Genomic DNA, 19,705 nt, shown 5'->3' on the forward strand with positions numbered 1-19,705 from the left:
CTGTTTGTTAGTTTTCCTTCTAACAGTCAGGACCCTCAGCTGTAGGTCTGTTGGAGATTGCTTGAGGTCCACTCCAGACCCTGTTTGCCTGGGTATCAGCAGCGGAGGCTGCAGAAGATAGAATATTGCTGAACAGCGAGTGTTGCTGTCTGATTCTCGCTCTGGAAGCTTCATCTCAGAGGTATACCCAGCCGTGTGAGGTATGAGGTGTCAGTCTGCACCTAGTGGGGGATGTCTCCCAATTAGGCTACTCAGGGGTCAGGGACCCACTTGAGCAGGCAGTCTGTCTGTTCTCAGATCTCAACCTCCGTGCTGGGAGAACCACTGCTCTCTTCAAAGCTGTCAGACAAGGACATTTACATCTGCAGAGGTTTCTGCTGCTTTTTGTTTAGCTATGCCCTGTCCCCAGATGTGAAGTCTACAGAGGCAGGCAGGCCTCCTTGAGCTGCGGTGGTCTCCACCCAATTAGAGCTTCCTGGAGGCTTTGTTTACCTACTTAAGCCTCAGCAATGGCAGGCGCCCCTCCCCCCACCTCGCTGCCACCTTGCAGTTAGATCTCAGACTGCTGTGCTAGCAATGAGGGAGGCTTCGTGGGTGTGGGACCCACTGGGCCAGGTGTGGGATATAATCTCCTGGTGTGCCATTTGCTAAGACCCTTGGTAATGCGCAATATTAGGGTGGGAGTTACCCGATTTTCCAGGTGTTGTGTGTCTCAGTTTCTCTTGGCTAGGAAAAGTAATTCCCTTCCCCCTTGCACTTCCCAGATGAGGAGATACCTTGCCCTGCTTCAGCTCTCGCTGGTCAGGCTGTGCCCACTGACCAGCACTGACTGTCTGACATGCCCCAGTGAGTTCAACCCGGTACCTCAGTTGAAAATGCAGAAATCACCTGTCTTCTTTGTCGCTCACGCTGGGAGCTGGAGGCTGGAGCTGTTCCTATTCAGCCATCTTGGGCACCCCGCTCCCAGAACATCTCTGAGGTTCTTAAGGCCTGAGACTTTACTGAACATTTAACAGTTTCAATTAACTTGCTTCCACATGGTTTGGAGTATGGATACCTTTGTTTCCTTCATTATAGTAGTTTATTATATCGATATTTAATCTATGGTGAAAATAAACAGTACTAACCCAGGGCCATACTTATGATATGCTATTTTATTTTGTAACTGTTTATGGGGTCGAAGGCTTGGCTTTCTTGGGACTTTCATAGAAAGTAGTTCACAGTGGTTGTGTATAACCCCATATTGCTTAGATATCAATATTCTTCCACTAATAAAGACTTTGATAAAAATTGTAGAAGCTAGTTATATTTTAAAACTTTCTCAGGATTCTATCCTGTATTCTTTACAAAGATATATTGACGATGACTTTGGCCCAAATAACTCCATCAGTATCTTCAACAGGGGATAGTGAAATAGTGGGACATTGTGTTAATGGCCTTCCATCCTAAGGCCATTTCTTTTGCATAAAATTGTTAGTTTCAAAGCCTCATAACTCTCTTTCGGAGTTGCATGAACATAAAGGAGATATAATTCTTTAGGAATTTGGAGGTCTAAAGTGTTATGCATGGTGTAATTCTGTATTACTCAGTGAGAAAAAAATGTAAGAGAAACCACAAGCAAATACCATCAGACAACTGCACACAGAGACTTGAGGCTGCCATTTGTACTTTTTCAGATACTCTTGAAAAGAAGTGGAGGATGTCACTTTGCCTTTTCCCCCAAATGTTTCTTTGCTTCCTTCTGTGTGTGTGTTCTAATCATTCATTTCATTTCACAGTATTTTACTAAAATTTACAAAACTCAAGCTGTGTGTGTCTTATAAAGAAATTATTCCTGAATAAAATACTATATTTGGGGCAGTATTTAACTTTCTATTCATATGTTTTTAATTATATACTAAGCTCCTTCTAACCTAACACTTTAGAAATTCCCATATTTCATGTTTGTGTTCCAATCCAGCCTTTTTCAGATCATATAGCCTGACTTGGGGGCAGGGGGTGGGAGTAAATATACATTCTCCAAGAAATTCAAAAAGCATGTGCCTTTGCGTGCATATGTGTGCATGTGTGTGCAGAAAATATTTTGCTCCCTACACAATAGAACTGTCATATTAAGCTAAGAGTGTAGTCTATCCCAAAGAAATCATGCTAGACTTGCAAAGTATTATCATTCTCTGTTATCTATATTTTATGTGGTGGCTACATTATAAAGAGAATGATAATAAAAGTCTTAATATATTAGAGTTTTTGACATTTTATGAAGTAGATGGTTAATATGACATGAAAAACTCCATTGTACTCCAGATAGTTTATGTCTTTAAGAGTACACATGGTATAATGGCTTACTTATTTTACTATAATCCATATTTCATTATTTTTACATGATCATTTGTGTATTTAAATGGTATAGTATCATCTCAGAGTTTACTTTTATCTTAGAATTTTTCTCACTGAAATTAGCTGAAGAATTTCTATTGCCTACTTTATGCTATGTTTTCTATCAAATATATTCCTCTCAATTCTGCCTGAATAAAGGTGAGTAACACATAGCATTTCATGTACAATTAACTTAGTCCAACAATGTTTTGCATCTGTGGAAGCTGTTATCACTCCTTGAATTTACTCATTATTGCATCTTTATACAATACTGATCTATAGAAAATGCACAATAAATTTCTGTTAAATAAATGTATATATTTAATCATTCAGATTTAATGATAATTTTATATGCATTTGATGATGAAATTCTGAGCCTACTGAAAATATCAGCTTTTAGCAGTCTATTTGTACGATAGCATATGAAACATACAGGATGAAGGGTATGGGCTCCAGGGGTAGGTACCTGGGTTTAAGTTGTGGTCTACCACTTATGAGCTGCATGACTTTGGACAAGTTAACTTTTTTCCTCCAGTTTTTCAATACAAAATGAAAATATTTCATTTAACTTAATACATGACCTAATGAAGCACTTAAAACAATGTATTGGCACACATATATAACTGTTATTAGTAAAGGCATATTTATGCACATGTAAGCACCCACATATATACCTTCTCACATAAGCACTCATACTGAGATAGAGCCATAATGACTTGATATTGCCCATAGAGGTGATACTTTACTTGCTGGATAAGCACTTAATATAATAATAACCTGAAAATGTATAGATTTTTGGGATAAATAATTCAATATTAAAGTTAAGAAATACATGGAGCAACTATCACTGTTAGATATGGTTAGAGCATAGGACCCTCTATGTAAAATAAGCATTTATGTGCACATAGTGTGTATAATTTTCTTTAAAGAGAGCAAAAAGTTTTAGTTCAAAATGTTCTTCAGTGAAATAAGATTAATTCACTTTGAAATATTTCAAACTTTAAAAATTTTTTTATAAATTTTGTGATGTATATTATTTCTGTAGATATAACTTCACATATATATTTTTATGGATTCTTTTGTTTGAAATCTTTTTTTTTGAGACGGAGTTTTGCTCTTGTTGCCCAGGCTGGAGCGCAATGCCATGATCTCAGCTCACTGCAACCTCCACCTCCCGAGTTCAAGCGATTCTCCTGTCTCAGCCTTCTGAGTAGCTGGGATTACAGCCCCACCACTACACCCGGCTAGTTTTTGGTATTTTTAGTAGACACGGGGTTTCACCATGTTGTCCAGGCTGGTCTCAAACTCCTGACCCCAAGTGATCCACCCGCCTTGGCCTCCCAAAGTGCTGGGATTACAGGCGTAAGCCACTGTGCCTGGCCTATTTGGTAATTTTTATATCCTAACCAAAATTCTTGATAGGCTAATTTTATTTTCTCTCTGAACATCTTTAGACATTTCAACTGACACCACATTTTAAATATATACTTATTTTCTGGATAGTAAGAGATTAAAATGGGGAATGCTATATGATAGTAGTTAGAAAAAGAGTTCCAGAAACATTTTGTTCTGTTTTCTTTCTTTTGGGTAGGGCATGCTTAAATCTTGTTAGCACAGTGAGTGTAGAAGAGTCTAATCTTTCACCAAGTTAATGTTAGCCTGTACACTTTAAGGTTTGTTTTTTGTCTCTCCAAATGATCAGTATATCCAGTGCTAATTATTGGAACTCTTAAATCAGGCAGAATTGATCATAGTAATTCAAAATTAGTAAATTTTATTTTAATAAAACTACGCAGAATTGAAGACAAGTCAAAGCTGATGTTTCCATAATTGATATAGTCAAGTCAATATCAATTATCATTTTGCTTAGAAGAGTTACAGCACGCCTTCCTTGAATCCTCTTACCTGGCAACCTAAGCTATGGAGCTATTTGAAAAAAAATAAACACAGTAGAATTTTTCATTTGCGAAGGAAACATTACTCCTTGCAATAAGCTCAGCACCACCATTGACATTTGTGCACACTGTGCACTGCACAAAGTAGCTCAGCCAAGGGGCAGGCACCGTTTGAAATCCAGCTTCTGCTCCACTTGCCTAACTGGGAGTCTGGCAGGGAGCTTCATCTGGATCGAAGCCTCCTCTAACTGATCCAGTCCCAATTTGGGCCAGCAGGACCCTGAATAAAGTGCATGCGGTTTACTCAGAAGAAAATTACCAAGTCTTTGTGGTGAACATAATGATCTGAGATGAGAATAGCACATCCAGGAGCAGAAGTAGAGTGGTCAGTAGGCAGAGTCCTAGAGAGAGACCACAGTGGGATAGAGTGGACAAGTAGTAGCTGACACTGTGGAAATAAAGGGGATCCCCAGAGAGTGTGTAGAGGGGAAGAAAAGACAGAAATGAGGATAGGGTTAATTATGAATTGCAGAAGAGGGAAAGGTCCAGGGAAGGAAACTGAGAAAGCCCCATTAGTCGAAGACCCGGAGAAAAGTGTTGCCAATGAAGCTAAGGAAGGAATGGGGAATGTGAAATGTTGTTACCAGGTTTGCAAGTAGAAAGTTATTCAGTAACTTCGGTAGCCTGGCGATTTTCAGTGCAGCATTTGCCATTGTTTAAGCAGTGACTCGGTATTGAAAATGTGGGGAGAGTGAAAACAGAATACTCTTTCTAAAACTTTGAAGTCACAGGGAGGAGGGAAACAGGAGCCAAAGATGTCTGCATGTGTTTGAAATGTGAGAAAAACATTTCACTGAATACTGTTCATTTCCTCTCCAGGAGACTGTGCAAAGTTTTTATTCTTCTATTAACTCTTCTTACCTAGTGTCATGAGTCAACACATGAGAAATTGTAGTCACCCCAAAAGGCACAATTTCTAGTTGAACTCTATCCTCATAAGCACTCATTGGAAGCATGTTGAGTACACAGATATCTGTGTCTTTTTTATTGCTATCAGGCTATTTAGAAAATATTAATTTTGGTCCTGATGTCTTGTTAAAGGCCTTTGTTGCAGAAAATATGCTAATGTATTTTTTGGATATTTACCATGTATAAGGCACAAAGCTACACATTTGAGAGGAAGGGAGTGAAAGTAATATTTACAGAAAACCCTACATTCTTTTAATTACTTTCTACAACTTGCATATGAGGTAATTATTCTTTGCTCTAGGTTACAGATGTGGAAACTGAGGTTCAGAGAGGTTAAGTCATCTGCCAAAGATCATGTGGTAGCATATATTAAAGCTTCCAAAGTCAGTGTTTGTTATGTTTCCCCATGTACCTCTTTTCCTACCTTCAAGGGCCCTAGTATTTTATTAAGAAACAGATCTTATTCCCAGTAGGGTGAGCTAAGTTTCGTAAGAGTGACACAAGTGTTTTAGGAGTTCAGAAATAAGGAAAGGACATATTCAAAGGGTAGTCTGGTAATGCTTTGGGAAGCGAGTTCATGGATATGAGTCATCACTGATGGCTATCGTGAGCTTATGGGAGAGGTGGAGATGGGACTGTACTGCAAGAACAAAATTTTCTTCCAGAAACTCAAAATTCTATTTTTTTTTTTCCAAGTAGCTTCATAGCTCAGGCTTCCTGGTAAGAGGTTTAAGAAAGGAATCCACGGCCTGGTGCAGTGGCTCACGCCTGTATTCCCAGAACTTTGGGACGTGGAAGTGGGTGGATCACAAGGTCAGGAATTCAAGATCAGCCTGGCTAAGATGGTGAAACCCCATCTCTACTAAAAATACAAAAAATTATCCAGGTGTGGTGGTGGGCATCTGTAATCCCAGCTACTCGGGAGGTTGAGGCAGAGAATTGTCTGAACCCAGGAGGCTTATGTTACAGTGAGCCAAGATCACGCCACTGCACTCTAGCCTGGGCAACAGAGCGAGACTCCATCTCAAAAATAAATAAATAAATAAATAAAAGAAAAGAAAGAAAAAGAAAAGAAAAGAAAAAAAAGGTATGCTTTCAGCAAAATGACAATTGATAATGTTTATTCAGGAGAAGGAAGAAGGACATAAGTAAAGATAGAGAGAGGGTCATTCTGAGAATAGATGATATTGAAGACAGGCTAGAGAAGAGGCTCCTTGTCGAGAACTGGGGAAGATAAGGCAGAAAAGGAAAATTAGGAGCAGATTATAGAAGGCTTTGGTCACAGGTAGAAGTTAATGCTTTATTTGGCATGAATTGGAAGAGCATTTTAAAATAAATTTTTAAATTATTTAACTACTATGGAAATGTTCAAAGATTCTCAAAAGGAGGAGAAAATAGTATCATAAATTGACCTAGACCTATCATCCAGCTTCAAGAAACATCAGTTGCTAATCTTACTTTTATGAATCCCTTTCCTCTCATTTATTTTGTTTTGTTTAGTTTTTGCTGGAAGCGAAGTTTAGATATTATGTCGTTATGTTTACAAATACTGAAATATGAATCTCTAACTGACAGAGGCTTTGGAAAACATAACCACCATTTTATCATCAACCCTAATAAAATTAACAATGATTTCTTCATATCAATACCCAGTCCATATTTACATTTCACCAATAGTCTAAAAAATGTCTTTTTACAGATGTTTTGCTAGAACCAAGACCTGAAGCCTGCACTTGGCATTTAATTATTAAAACTCTTCAGTCTTTCTTATTCTATAGTGGTCTTCCTTCCCCTTATTGTTCCATGAAATCAGTTTTTCTAGGACATTTACTCCATATTTAGAGTGTCCCACATTCTGGATTTGTCTAATTATTTCCTTTGGTATTATTTAACTTGTTCCCCTATGTTCTCTATTTTATTTAAACTACGGATTACATTCAGAAGATTGAGTAGATTTGGCTGAACTTTTAGGAAAATCTGTAATAAATGTATAGTATAATTTTTAGTTCATTATATCAAGAAGTACATGGTTGATCAGGAGGTCAAGGTCTATTAACCTGATACCCAGCAACCTTTCACCAAATACATCTATTGAAGATTGTTGTCTATGGCAACTTTTTCATTGTAGATTACAAAATGGGCCCCTGAAATTCTTTCAGCTGAGGAATGATATGCCCAGCAATGTGCTTTAGAAAAATTAATCTGACAAAAGTATGTAGGATGGAGTAGAAGAGGTAAGGCCAACAGAGGCTTGTAGATTATTCCAGTTATCCAGGAACACGGGTGCAAGAAACATGAAAAGATGGCCATAGATTCAAGGGATTTTGTGGAAAATGAAATCTATAGGACTCGGCAATAGATTAAGTTAAGTGAATCAAATATAATACTAAGACTTTAGACTTGGAGGAGCAGTACTGTGTTTAACAAAAAATAGGAAAGTCAAGAATCATGAGTGGCTTGCAACAAAAATTGAGAAATTTGGTTTGAGAATGTTGAATTTGAGCTGATGATGGTATATGTTGGCTAATACATCTGGTGATCAGTTGAGAATGCAGGATTGCAGCCTGGAAAAGAATTTAGGACATAAGTCAGATAATAATTATAGCCGTAAGGGTATATATTTCATAGCTGATGAGGGAAGTAGAGTAAAAAACAAAAAAGGTTTAGACACAAATTTGGGCAATCTGAATATTTACAGGTTTTGTCAACCCCATCTTCCCAAAACTCCAGTTTATTTGGTTTTAGTTTAGCCAGAGATAACTCCTCTCTCATGCCTGGAAGACTGGTTCAGCAGTTTTCCTTCCCATAGTTCAACTTTCTTCTTCCTAATGGAAAGAAATGTCCCCAAGATCAGTATGTATTTCAACTCATGTTTCTTTATTTTTCCCAAAACAGATTGTAAAAATATGACGTCTGTTCTGCTACCTCCCTCTCTGTCCTCCAATTCAACTTCCTTTCTATGACCAATCTATTGTTTAGGGAGACAGTGAGGAAGAAGATAAGACGCTAAAATGAGGGAGTAATGGGCAAAGTCAGCTTTACTTCCCCTTGTCTTTAGGAGAGGTTGAAAGAACATGTTTGAAGGGCATAGAGAAGAATCCAAGGGAATGGGAATGATTGAAGAGACAAGTGAGAAAAAGAATAACTAGGGCAGGGTTGGGGAGCAGGCACAGAAGTGGGTAGGTACAGTTTTACCTTCCCTCCACAGACAGAAGGATGAAGGTACAGAAGACTCTGAAGATGGGGAGTGTCGTAGTTGTAGAAGCTCATATTAAAAGCCTTTGATCATCTTAGGCATCTACTGAAAAGGAGGGAGATCCAATATACATTGGAAGAATGAGAATGGTAGACAAGCCCCGAGAGTCAGACTCTCCTAGCCTCATCTGAGAGTCATTTTTTAAATTCCTTCTGAGTATCTCTTTAGACTCCATGGAACATCCTACCCTTATCCTGTGTTGTGCTCAGCAGCCCTTCATAAAACCTATATTGCTCTATATACTACTGCAAATGAAGCAGAGAATCGAACTGACCAGCAAACAATGTTTCTTAAGTAGCCTGGGTAAAATTACGTTGGGACAATATATTAGGAAACATGCTGAAATTGATGATTGTAGATTAAACCCAAGGTATGAACATGAACATATCTCTGAATACATTTGAATCGTTTTGAGGACAGTAAGAGCATTGTAGGATAGATTGCACCATTAGCTGTAAAATCACAGGGCTACTAGGGCATTAAAAGAGCAAGTTGATGCTTTCTTTTGACAAAAGGAATGTTTAGGATTCCAAGTCTTTCACCATGGAGTTCATTTGATTTGACCTCTAAAAATAAGTTAAAAAAAAAAAGTTAAACAAAGAAGTTTTAGCAATTTCTTAAAATATTTAAGGTAACAAATGATGCTAGGAAGAAGGGTCCCCTTGGTTTTGATTGGCAGGAGCGGTAATTTGACTGTATTTAATTTGTATTGTGTTAGAAAAGAAAACCAGAGAGAGCTTCCCTGATTCCTGCTGTTTTATAAGACTTTAACTCCATTGAGCTACATCAGCCTTACTTTTGAGAGTCCTTTTTTAATGTTTGGTTTTTCTAAATTTTCTTTCGTGCTAGACCCACTAATTGCTTCCTTATGGCAGCTGCTTATGATTTAAGACTGATCATGGGCACATATAGTCCCTTGTTCAGGGCTCAGATGGACATCACAAAAAACCTTATAGTTAGGATCTTACTGTGGAAAATGCGCAGAAAATAATAGCCATAAAAATTTGTTTTCTAGTAAGTGAGGCTGGTTTTGATATTTTAAAAGTTTCTGTTTATACCCACCCCCTCTGCTTGGTCTCTTTTAATCTTCAATGCACACTGAAAGGTGTAAAGTCTGAAGCTATAAATCTGTTTATAGCTATAATTCCCTTCCCTAGCTTAGCAGAGTTTGACACTATAATAAACACGGTTCTTCTGCAGCAACATTGAATCTGGTTCTTCTATAATTCTTTATACGTTGCTGCTTTGAACACTGAGAGTTTTATTGCATTCTTTTCTTTCTGGGCTTTTCGATTCAGCAAGAACTGGTTGGGCACCTACTCTATGCTAAGGGTGACTAGGTGGTTTTAGGGTCTGATGTTTAGTCTAATTTATTCATAAAAGTAATGTGGTTAAAACTACGATGAAGTTTATTTGTTTTGTTTGGTAATAGCTCTTGAATGATAGAGGTAGACTATATTAGACCTTCATATTCTCAAAATATTTTCAACCATCCCCCAGGACATTTCCCAAGGCATTTTCTTTTGGTTTAGGAAATCGATTGTGTTTCTTTTTTGTTTTGTTTTGTTTTGTTTGTGTGTGTGTGTTTTTTGAGACAGAGTCTCGCTCTGTTGCCCAGGCTGAAGTGCAGTGGCATGATCTCAGCTCACTGCAACCTCCGCCTCTCTGGTTCAAGCGATTCTCCTGCCTCAGCCCCCTGAGTAGCTAGTATTACAGGCGCCCGCCACAATGCCCGGCTAATTTTTGTAGTTTTAGTAGAGATGGGGTTTCACCATGTTGGTCAAACTGGTCTCAAACTCCTGACCTCATGATCCGCCTGCCTCAGCCTCCCAAAGTGCTGCGTGAGCCACCACGCCTAGCCAGGAAATCTATTGTATTTCTTTATCCTCAAGTCAAGTATCTGAAAAAGAAATTTTATTTTATGTTTATGATAATTAAAATATTAAAAATATGGAGTGTGTACTTGATAATTACTATTATACTATTGGTAGGACAGGCATTTTATAAGTTGCTTCATGTATAATATTTTATTTTAGCCAAAGAGTGGGCATTATTTTCCCCATTTTACAGATTAAGAAATTGAGGAACAAAGAGATTAATTAACCATTTAAAGATCACACAGGTGATTACAGCCAGGATTTCAATCTGCATCTGTTTGACTCCAAAACTCAAGCTCTTAACTACCAAGATACTTTATTTCATGTACTGCATTTTAAAGTAACTCTCAGATTATACTTTCACTTTTTTTAACTTTTACGGAAGCATTTAAAAGATATTAAACACAAGTATCCATACACACAATTTATCTATGCTTACTATAGGGGAACTCCTATGATTTTACATCAGTTTTTTCAGAAAACGTTATTTTAACTTTAAAATTTTCACATTTGTAGTTGAAGCTATTTGCAAAGTTGAAAGTCTATAAAACAATGTAGTTGTTTGAAGAAGAAACGTCTCTAAAAAATATATGCCAGTAAAACAGAAAACTATGTATGAATTTAAGGTGGAAGTAAATACTCGGAAAAACACATGTTCACATTCTAGTTGGAGGTAAACCTGTACTACATAAAACAGTTTTTTCAGAAGTAGAGTGGATGTATCCTCACCTAAATACCTAGGATCCCTGTTTTTCAAGTAAAACACTAGATTTTCAATTGTTAATACTATTTGCAATGTGATTTTCTGCAGTTTTGGATACCTGCTAAGAAACTGTGGTACCAAATTCAGTTTCCTTATAAGTGTGGGGTTTGAGTATGTGTGTCATTGGCACTATGAGCCAAGTTCATCATGCAATTTAGGGAGTAGGCAGTAGAATTGAAGCTTCTATCCTAGTTGTACAAGAGAAAAACTGGATATTCCGCTTCCGTCCTTCCTGGGAGATTGTGAACATAGATAACGTTTGCTTGCGCCTGAGCACATCAGAGAGAAGACCCACATCAGGCATGCGGTGACCATTGAGGTTGTGCTGTGCTACTAGAGAACAGCTTGTACGGCAGACTATCTTCTTTATCTTTAAAAGACTAGGAAACTTGTGGAGTTTAAAATAGAGTTATTCCATATTCAGTTTACAGTTGAAAAAATAGAGGAAAGAAAATGTGATAAAGGTGTCTTGTGTTCAGAAGTTAACACGGAAGAATGGTGGCTTCTGAGGGGAGGCAGTTATGACTACCTCTGTGCTGCTTCTGCTCAATGGTGATGATAGAGAATGTTTTCTCTCTCCTCAGCTATTTCCAATTAGGCCAGCCAAAGCTGCCAACACTGTGGATTTGAAATATAACCCTAAAACCAGATTTAAACTCTATATGATTCACTTAGCTGTGGAACTGCTGTGTTTATATGGGTTGAACCAGCTTAGGCCAATGTTTGTCTGCAAATACACTAAATTGTGAACCTTGAAATGAGTAGGACTTGTTAAAACATGTTGACACCTGTTAGTGGCCCCCGTGTCCAATCAGTCAACTAGTCTTGTTAACTTTTACCTGAGAAATGTCTCCTGAATCTAGAACTTTCCCTGTGCCTCCACTAGCACAACCTTAATTCAAAGCTTTACCATCTCTCTCTTGGACCAAGGCAAACACTTCCTAAGAATCCTGAACACCCTATGTTCTCAGAGTTCCACAAAACAGAGCACACTGCATCTCTGCACTCCTTGTTACATTGATGACAGAATCCAGCCCAAACACCCAAGTGTGGTTAACCAGCCTTTGAAATCTCTTTCCTGCTATTTTCTATCTCCACTCTCCACATGTTCTTACCACCCTGAACTCCTTTCTCTGACAACGTGGTGTTTTCTCACAACTGGGCATGTGCATCCCTTCTCCCCGGCCTGCTTCGCTCTTCCTCCCTCCATCCCCTTGTTTCCTGGACACCTTTCAAGAGCCAGTTCCCGTAGCATCTTTTCAACTCCAGCTCTCCCTCCTCTTTCTGCTCTGAACTCCCACAACACAGTATTTAGTCCACTGATTGTGATTATATTTACATGTCCCTCCTCCAGACTCAGAGTACACCGCCTGGCTGATAGTGAGCCAGAAATCCTTAGAGCATGAAGCTTACTTGTCCTCATTTCTACAGCAGTGAATAGATGAATCAGAAGAGATTTCGTTATATTTCATGAATAAAAATAAACTTATCTATACTTTCCTGGGATAAAAGTCATAACCCCGTTCTTACTCCAGGAGCTCGGGCTGCCAAGAATTCCCAGTGTTTGCTCCTTTTCCAGTTTTTTCTACCTCAAGCAGAATTTAATTTTGTTTTCATGATTGTCGTCTTTTAAAAACTATTCCCGCCTTAGTTTTTTCCAGTTCAAAGCAAGTATAATTTATACTTCCAGTAAATAAAAGACCATGATTGGGTTACTCCAGGCCTGTGAATATATCTCTCTTTTCCAGCTGTATTTCCATTGCTGTTATGTAGATTGAAATTCAATATTTTCCTGAAGGTCATTCATTGTGCCTCTCTTTGTTTTCAGTTTGGTTTTATCATTTAATTGAAATAGACAATAGAGGATAGAAAAAAAGCTAAAACCAAAGAAGTAGGTTTGAGGAGACTTAAATTGGTATAGGCCAAAACCCACATTAAAGACTTTTTACAAATAGAAGGGTGGTTCCTGCAGATTCTGAATGTAAAGCCATTTGAACAGGGGCTAATTTGAAGTTTGCCATGGAAATTTATAAATCCTTTGGTAGGAAGTTAATAACATTCCAACAATGCCCTAAAATAAATGTTCTGATTATTAACAACAATAATAAATAAAAACTTTATTAGCACCCTTAAGTACTTATTTCTGTAATTAACTTTAGGATTCATTACACACAAGTAATTCAGAAGATCATTTCAAATATTCCCACTTATTTATTAAAGTGGGGCTTATAAAAGACCTGACTATTGGATTCTAGACCAAACCAGGACAAGAGTCCCCAAAAGAGCCTTCTATAGAGCTGTGACTCACTCTTCACTTCCCTATGACTGCTTCTTTTACCATCTTTCCTTTCCATTGACCCTAACCTTGTTGGAGCAACAACGTTTTATCATCGAATAGTTACCAGCCAGCCATTGGTACTGTCACCTGAACAATAAATATGTCTACTAAATATTAGATTGTTGAGCTTGGTTTAGTTGGAAACAGCAATGTGCCATTGAAAATAATTTGTAATTCAAATAGCCATTAATTTTATTGCTGCCTATCCTTTTGTTAATACTAGTTAGCTTTTTTTAATGCTAAAGATAGAAAAAATCATTAATACCCCAATTTTAATTTTAAAGGCTAATGATCAAATAAACTTTTCTTTCATTTGTAATTTTTTGACCTAGCAAAAAAGTATGGCTTCTAAATTTTGAAAATATTATACTATCTGTGTTTACTAAGGTAGCCCACTTTGTTCTGCAAATTCAACCCATATTTTCAGTGAAGAGGGTCCAGTTCAGAAAGAAGAGTGGGATTTCAGTCAGAGCAGAAGAAAACACCTGCTGTTAATCCCAAGTGCACAAGTGGGGGCTGGAGCGTCCGAAGCAGCCCCTGCAGCTGTGCGTGGAGGTTGACCTCGGCTTTGCTTCTGTCCTAAGCTGGCAGGTGCCAGGACGCCATACTGTCTGCTCAGAAACACCCTCTTTTAAGGCAGCAATATTTATTGCTCAATTGTGGGTGCAAATTTTCATGTGTTCATGAATTAAGCATCCTTGCTCAGGGTAAGCTGGCTAAAGAGCTCTAGTTGACACGTGGATTTGGCATGAGTAATTGGACTTTGAGGAAAAGGGTTGTCTCTGTTCCTGTCAAATAACTTCACAAAAACTTTGTCCTTAAAGATGCTGTGTAACCTACCAAGGTGCCTTTAGAGGACTGGTACAATGGGAGATGTGGCCTCTGAAATCTCACTGGCAAAAGCAAACAAAAGTTTAAAGAGAAACCTGGGAAGGGGGTGGATATGGAGGCTGGGGAGATGTCCATAGTAACAGTTGACCTTGATGTAGCTGAATTTTCTGGAGGTCATTTTTTCTTAATGCTAGTATGTGGAAACTGTTTGCCTTAGACACTAGGCTATTTAGCTTTTCCAGGACTGGGACCATGTCTTTCTAAATCAACCTTTCCCAACATATGTGTCCCACCAGTGCTTACAATGTTGCCACACTGTATAGACATTCAACAAATGTGTGTAAAAATCAAAATAAAGTTAACTAACATGCTACTTAAATCAAGACTAGAACCTCGATTGTATTTTTTAAATTTGATGATATCCCCTCATTATTCTTTTCTTTGGCTTTTGTTAAAAATAATTGAATAAAGTCCTTAAACTTAATTTTCTAGAGATGAACACACAGACCATACTCAATAATTACTACTTGATTCACGGAAAACAATAAAATGTTAAAATTTATTGAAAACAAAATTTTTTCTCTTTCCTCTTTTAAATGGCAAAATGATTTTGGGGTAAGAGATAAAAGGTTTTATAAAGTTGATTCCATTATCTTAGTCCCTTCTCCCCCTCCTCACTCCTCCTCAATTCTCCTTTCTCTCATTTTGAACTTGAGACGTTGGGACCAGTGTCTGTGACACTATGGAAAATGCAGTGGGGAGGCATTTTAGATGGCCCTTGTTGAAGGCAGGCACCAGATAGGTATCCTTCTTTCTGAGACTCTAGTTCCAGAGCTGTGTTCCAATACTTTGTGTCAAAACCTCTGCATTCAAAGTCACACATACTGGGTTTAAGTCCTGGCTAATTCACAAGAAGCCTAACATTGACAGTCTTTGAGTTTCATTTTTGGCGTCTGTAAAAGGATTTTCATAATACTTTCCTCATTGGATTGTGGAAAAGATTAAATGCAATAACAGGTGCAGAAGTTATTTATCAATGGTAAAAGATACAAAGCATAGGACATGGTGTAGTTATTAGCAATTTTGTGATAATTTCACAGCTATTACCAGAAGGGCCACATTGAGAATGAGAATTTGGTGCATTTCTTCTGTAGCTGGTACTTAGCAGAAGGAAATGTTTTGGAAGGTGGAGCATTGCTACATTCCCACCTGCAGTGACATAGCAGTCTCCACTGGCACCTAGGATGGGGTACTTTGTTAGAACCTGGGCCTGTTTCCTGTCCAGCCTTGTCCTTTTTCCTCAGCCCTGCTGAAAATGGAGGTGAGAGAAGGTAACTCTGAAATGCTCCAGCTCCTCAGGTGGGCTGAAACCAAAACATGAATGACTTTATCTTTAAGAGCTAGAAAAGATAACATAATCAGTGCCTCTAGCATTAGTATTTCTGTTCAAAGGTTAAAGAAGATCTCAGTGAGGCCCAGGAATAGACAGCTGCCCAACAAAATAGAAATTCCTGTAAAGAGCCACATATATAGCATCACTTAACTTATGACAAAGGTAATGCTGTACAATAATGGGGAAAAGGTACCTTTTCAAGAAATGGTGTTTGGTTAATTTGATATCCACATTTTAAAAAAGCATCTTGACTTTTACCTCACATCATACGCAAAATCAGTTCTTAATAAATTCAGATTTAAATATGAAAGATAAAATAATGAAGCTTTTAGCTTTTAAAATAAACATAGCCCTCCTTATGACATTGAAGTAGGCAAAGATTTCTTAAGTGGAATATAAAAAGGGACAACTATAAAGGTTAAAAAATGTTAAATTGAGTTTTATTAAAATTAAGAACTCAGAAGTATTCATCAAAAATACCTCTAAGAGAATGTAAAGGCAGTAAACAAAGTGGGAAGATATATTTGTGGTAAATATATCTGACAAAAGACTCATTCAAAATATATAAATAACTCTACATCTACCTACATACATATGTACAATGTATAATATATAATAGATAAAGAACTCTAGCAAATCAACAGGACGATTCAGTAGGCCAAGTACAAAAGGTATGAAGAGACACTATGAAAAAGGATGCAAAATGGCCAATAAGTGTATTAAAAGGGAGTTCAATTTACTAATCACTGGGTAAATACATATTAAAACATGAAGCAAAATTACTACATCACCACCAGAATGCCTAAAATGAAAAAGATAAAAAATATCAAGTATTGGTAATATGGGGCAACTGAAATTCTATATATCACTGATGGGGCTTAAATGGTAAGAATCACTTTGAAAAACCATTTGGTAGCATCTACTAAAACTGAACATATGTATAGTTTATAACCTAAACAGTTCCTTTTCTAGATATACACCCAGCAGAAATGAATATAATTTTTCACAAAAGATGTGAATTACTATGTTCATAGCACTTTTTTTTTTTTTTTTTTTTTTTTTTTTTTTGTGAGACAGTCTTGCTCTGTCGCCCAGGCTGGAATGCAGTAGCACAATCTCGGCTCACCTCAACCTCCACCTCCCGGGTTCGAGCGATTCTCCTGCCTCAGCCTCCGAAGTAGCTGGGATCACAGGCATGCGCCACTACACCCAGCTAATTTTTGTATTTTTAGTAGAGATGGGATTTCAACCATGTTGGCCAGGCTGGTCTTGAACTCCTGACCTCAGGTGATCCACTTGATTTGGCCTCCTCAAGTGCTGGGATTACAGGCATGAGCCACTGCACCTGGCTGTAGCAATATTTTTATAATAGCCAAGACCTAGAAATTCCTGGAAACAAATGGCTGCCAACAGTAGAATGAATAAGTAAAGGATGATATATTCACACAGTGGAGTATTATAAAGCGGTAAGAACAAACTACAACTACACACAAAATTATGGATGAATTTCACACTAATTAAGCAAAAGAGGCCAGACTCTGTGATTTTATGTACATAAAGTACAAAAACAGGCAAGCTAATCTATATTGTCAAGGGTCAGAATAGTGGTTACTGTTGGTGGAGGGTAGTGACAAGGAAATGTCCCAACAGGAGCTTCTAACTTGTGAGTAATGTTCTGTTTCTTTAACTGGGTTCTACTTGCATATATGTGTTGAGTTTGTGAACATTTATTCAACATATTATGTACTTATGACATGATATGTACAGGTATATATGCACAAACATATATGGTTATATGTTTCACATTCTAATATGATCATAGTTTAGAAACCAAAATTTCTTGAGAAACCTCATTGACAGCTATCTCCGTATTCTTTGAATGAATCTTTTGACTAACCTGACTGATCTATTCAGTTTACAATATTTTTTTTAAATTAAAATATTTTTCTCTTTGTTTTTTTTCAGGGCCCTCCTGGTCCAAAAGGTGATAAGGTAAGAAAATGCATACCAGAAATAAAGTTAGTGGAGATCCATATTGGCATGACCTATACTGTGTTATGTTTTGATCTTTTTAATGAGCGTCATGTATACATTTTGGCTAAAACTGTTATCTCACCTTTCTATTCTACAGGGAGAACAAGGTGATCAGGGACCTCGGGTAAGTTGTGCGCTACCTATCCTGGGCAGAAGATTAGTTTCTAACTCCAAATTTATTGAATGGAAGTACCTCAGCTTCATAATTGCCTTTGTGCCACATGGTTCAGTAATGGCTGGCAAAAATACCATACCACTTGTAAGTGAAAAAAACTAATTAACAATTTGGATGTATTCTGTTGCATTATCTTTACTTGATGCCTATAAATAGAAAATTCTACAATAATTAGACATACTGAGTAAGGGCCAGAATCACATCTAAGAGTCAATAGCAGCCACCTTTCCAGTGACTGTTGAGTCCTTCAGATTTGCATGAATTGTTTCGCAACATAGAGGCCATATGGATTTCTATTGAATTTGGCCTTTTGCTGCAGTTAAACTTTACGTGCTATTGCATAAATGTTTTTTTTTTTACAGATAAAATTATCAATGCATTTTACACATTTGTTCTTTGCCATAAGTTTGCATAATACTTATTTGAATTTCTAGTTTTATAGATTTTAAGCAGGTAAAAGGTGTAATACAATTTAGCACTGCAGGGAGGAGGGAGCATTCTTTTAAGCTTCTCAGATGTGGCCCTTTTAGCCATTATAACACAATGGTGAATGCTTTGTTGTTACCTTGGTAGTGCCAAGTCCTCTACTTCACATCTGTGCCTTATTACCCAAATGTTCAGACATACTGTTTCAATGATGTAGTGGCTCCGTTCAACATACCTCTCAATTTTCTCATGTCACTATGCACAAAAGCAAGTATTTGGTTGAATAGAGTAATTTTTTACAGTGGAAAGGCTTATTTGAAACTTTCAGGTTGAGAACAGAAACTACGTAGGTCTTTCTGTAAAATTCACTGTGCTTGGTTACTTATTAAATGCATTTATACTGCATAGAGATATTTTTGCAAAAGATGCAGTTGATGCAAACTTGAAAGGTTTGTAGTTGCATTATCTCCTCATGTTTCTTAAACTAGATAACAGTTATGCTCCGATTTGTTATACTTTCCCTTTTGTTCTTCAGCCACTTCTTCATATAGGAATACTGGTTATGCTTCACAGCATTTTGTTTCTCATGGCAGTTACTCTGGCTGATGACTAACTTCAAGCCAAAAGCTCATTTTAGGAGATTAAACACCACGTTATCCACTGTCATGGATGTGAAGAAAATAAGACTCTCATAACCTTAAGTGATTAGAATACAGCCATTTGCTCTGTATGTGGTGATTATTTCACATGACATGTCTCTTCATATCAAGTATCATTTCTTTCTACACACAATATCAAAATCACTCAACTTCCCCTTTCCAGGTAAGAGGGAAATTGTTTCCATTCTGAGAAATCTTCTTTTGGCAAAGGAAGTAAAGGGTGGTTCACAACTTAGCTGTCATCAGTATGCATGCAGTCCTCATTTTCAAAAAGGTGTGTTGGCTTTCATCGTTACAAAGAGTGATGATTGATTATAAAGCTAGGCCAAATTTTCAGGATGAAACCTGAAACCATCTGAAATTCACCTGGTTTCATGTTGCATTACAAACTAAGACTTGGACCAGGTTCCTTGAAAGTTTGGCCAAAGTTCATGAACTACTTCGACAAACCCAGACTGCCTTTCATACAGATTTCAGCCAGTTTTCACGCTGAATGGGGCCAAGTTTTACTCAATTCAGAGCCCATTTAGCATTTCAGGTGGAAAGTGGCAAAAAGTGATCTCATTTTCCTCTGTATTTTCTTTGTATTGAAGGAATTTGGATTGGATTCCTAATACAGGATGAATCTTCATGGGTACGAATCTAAATGTCCTGGAAGGTAGAAACGAAAGAGAATGAAAACCCACTGACTCACCTGTCTTTTCTCAGATTCC

General features: G+C 37.5%; 1 protein-coding gene across 1 annotated transcript in view; it reads left to right on the forward strand.

The window, feature by feature from the left end:
* COL25A1 (collagen type XXV alpha 1 chain) overlaps positions 1–19,705 on the forward strand; it is a 200,755-nt gene that overhangs the window by 4,568 nt on the left and 176,482 nt on the right. Inside the window, exons 2-3 of the mRNA XM_017852381.1 lie at positions 17,664–17,690; positions 17,830–17,856. Of these exons, the coding sequence (XP_017707870.1) occupies positions 17,664–17,690; positions 17,830–17,856 (54 nt within the window). The remainder of the gene's footprint in view (positions 1–17,663; positions 17,691–17,829; positions 17,857–19,705) is intronic.

Source organism: Rhinopithecus bieti, unplaced genomic scaffold, assembly GCF_001698545.2.
Source record: "Rhinopithecus bieti isolate Rb0 unplaced genomic scaffold, ASM169854v2 scaffold_35077, whole genome shotgun sequence".
NCBI classification, from domain to species: Eukaryota; Metazoa; Chordata; class Mammalia; order Primates; family Cercopithecidae; genus Rhinopithecus; species Rhinopithecus bieti.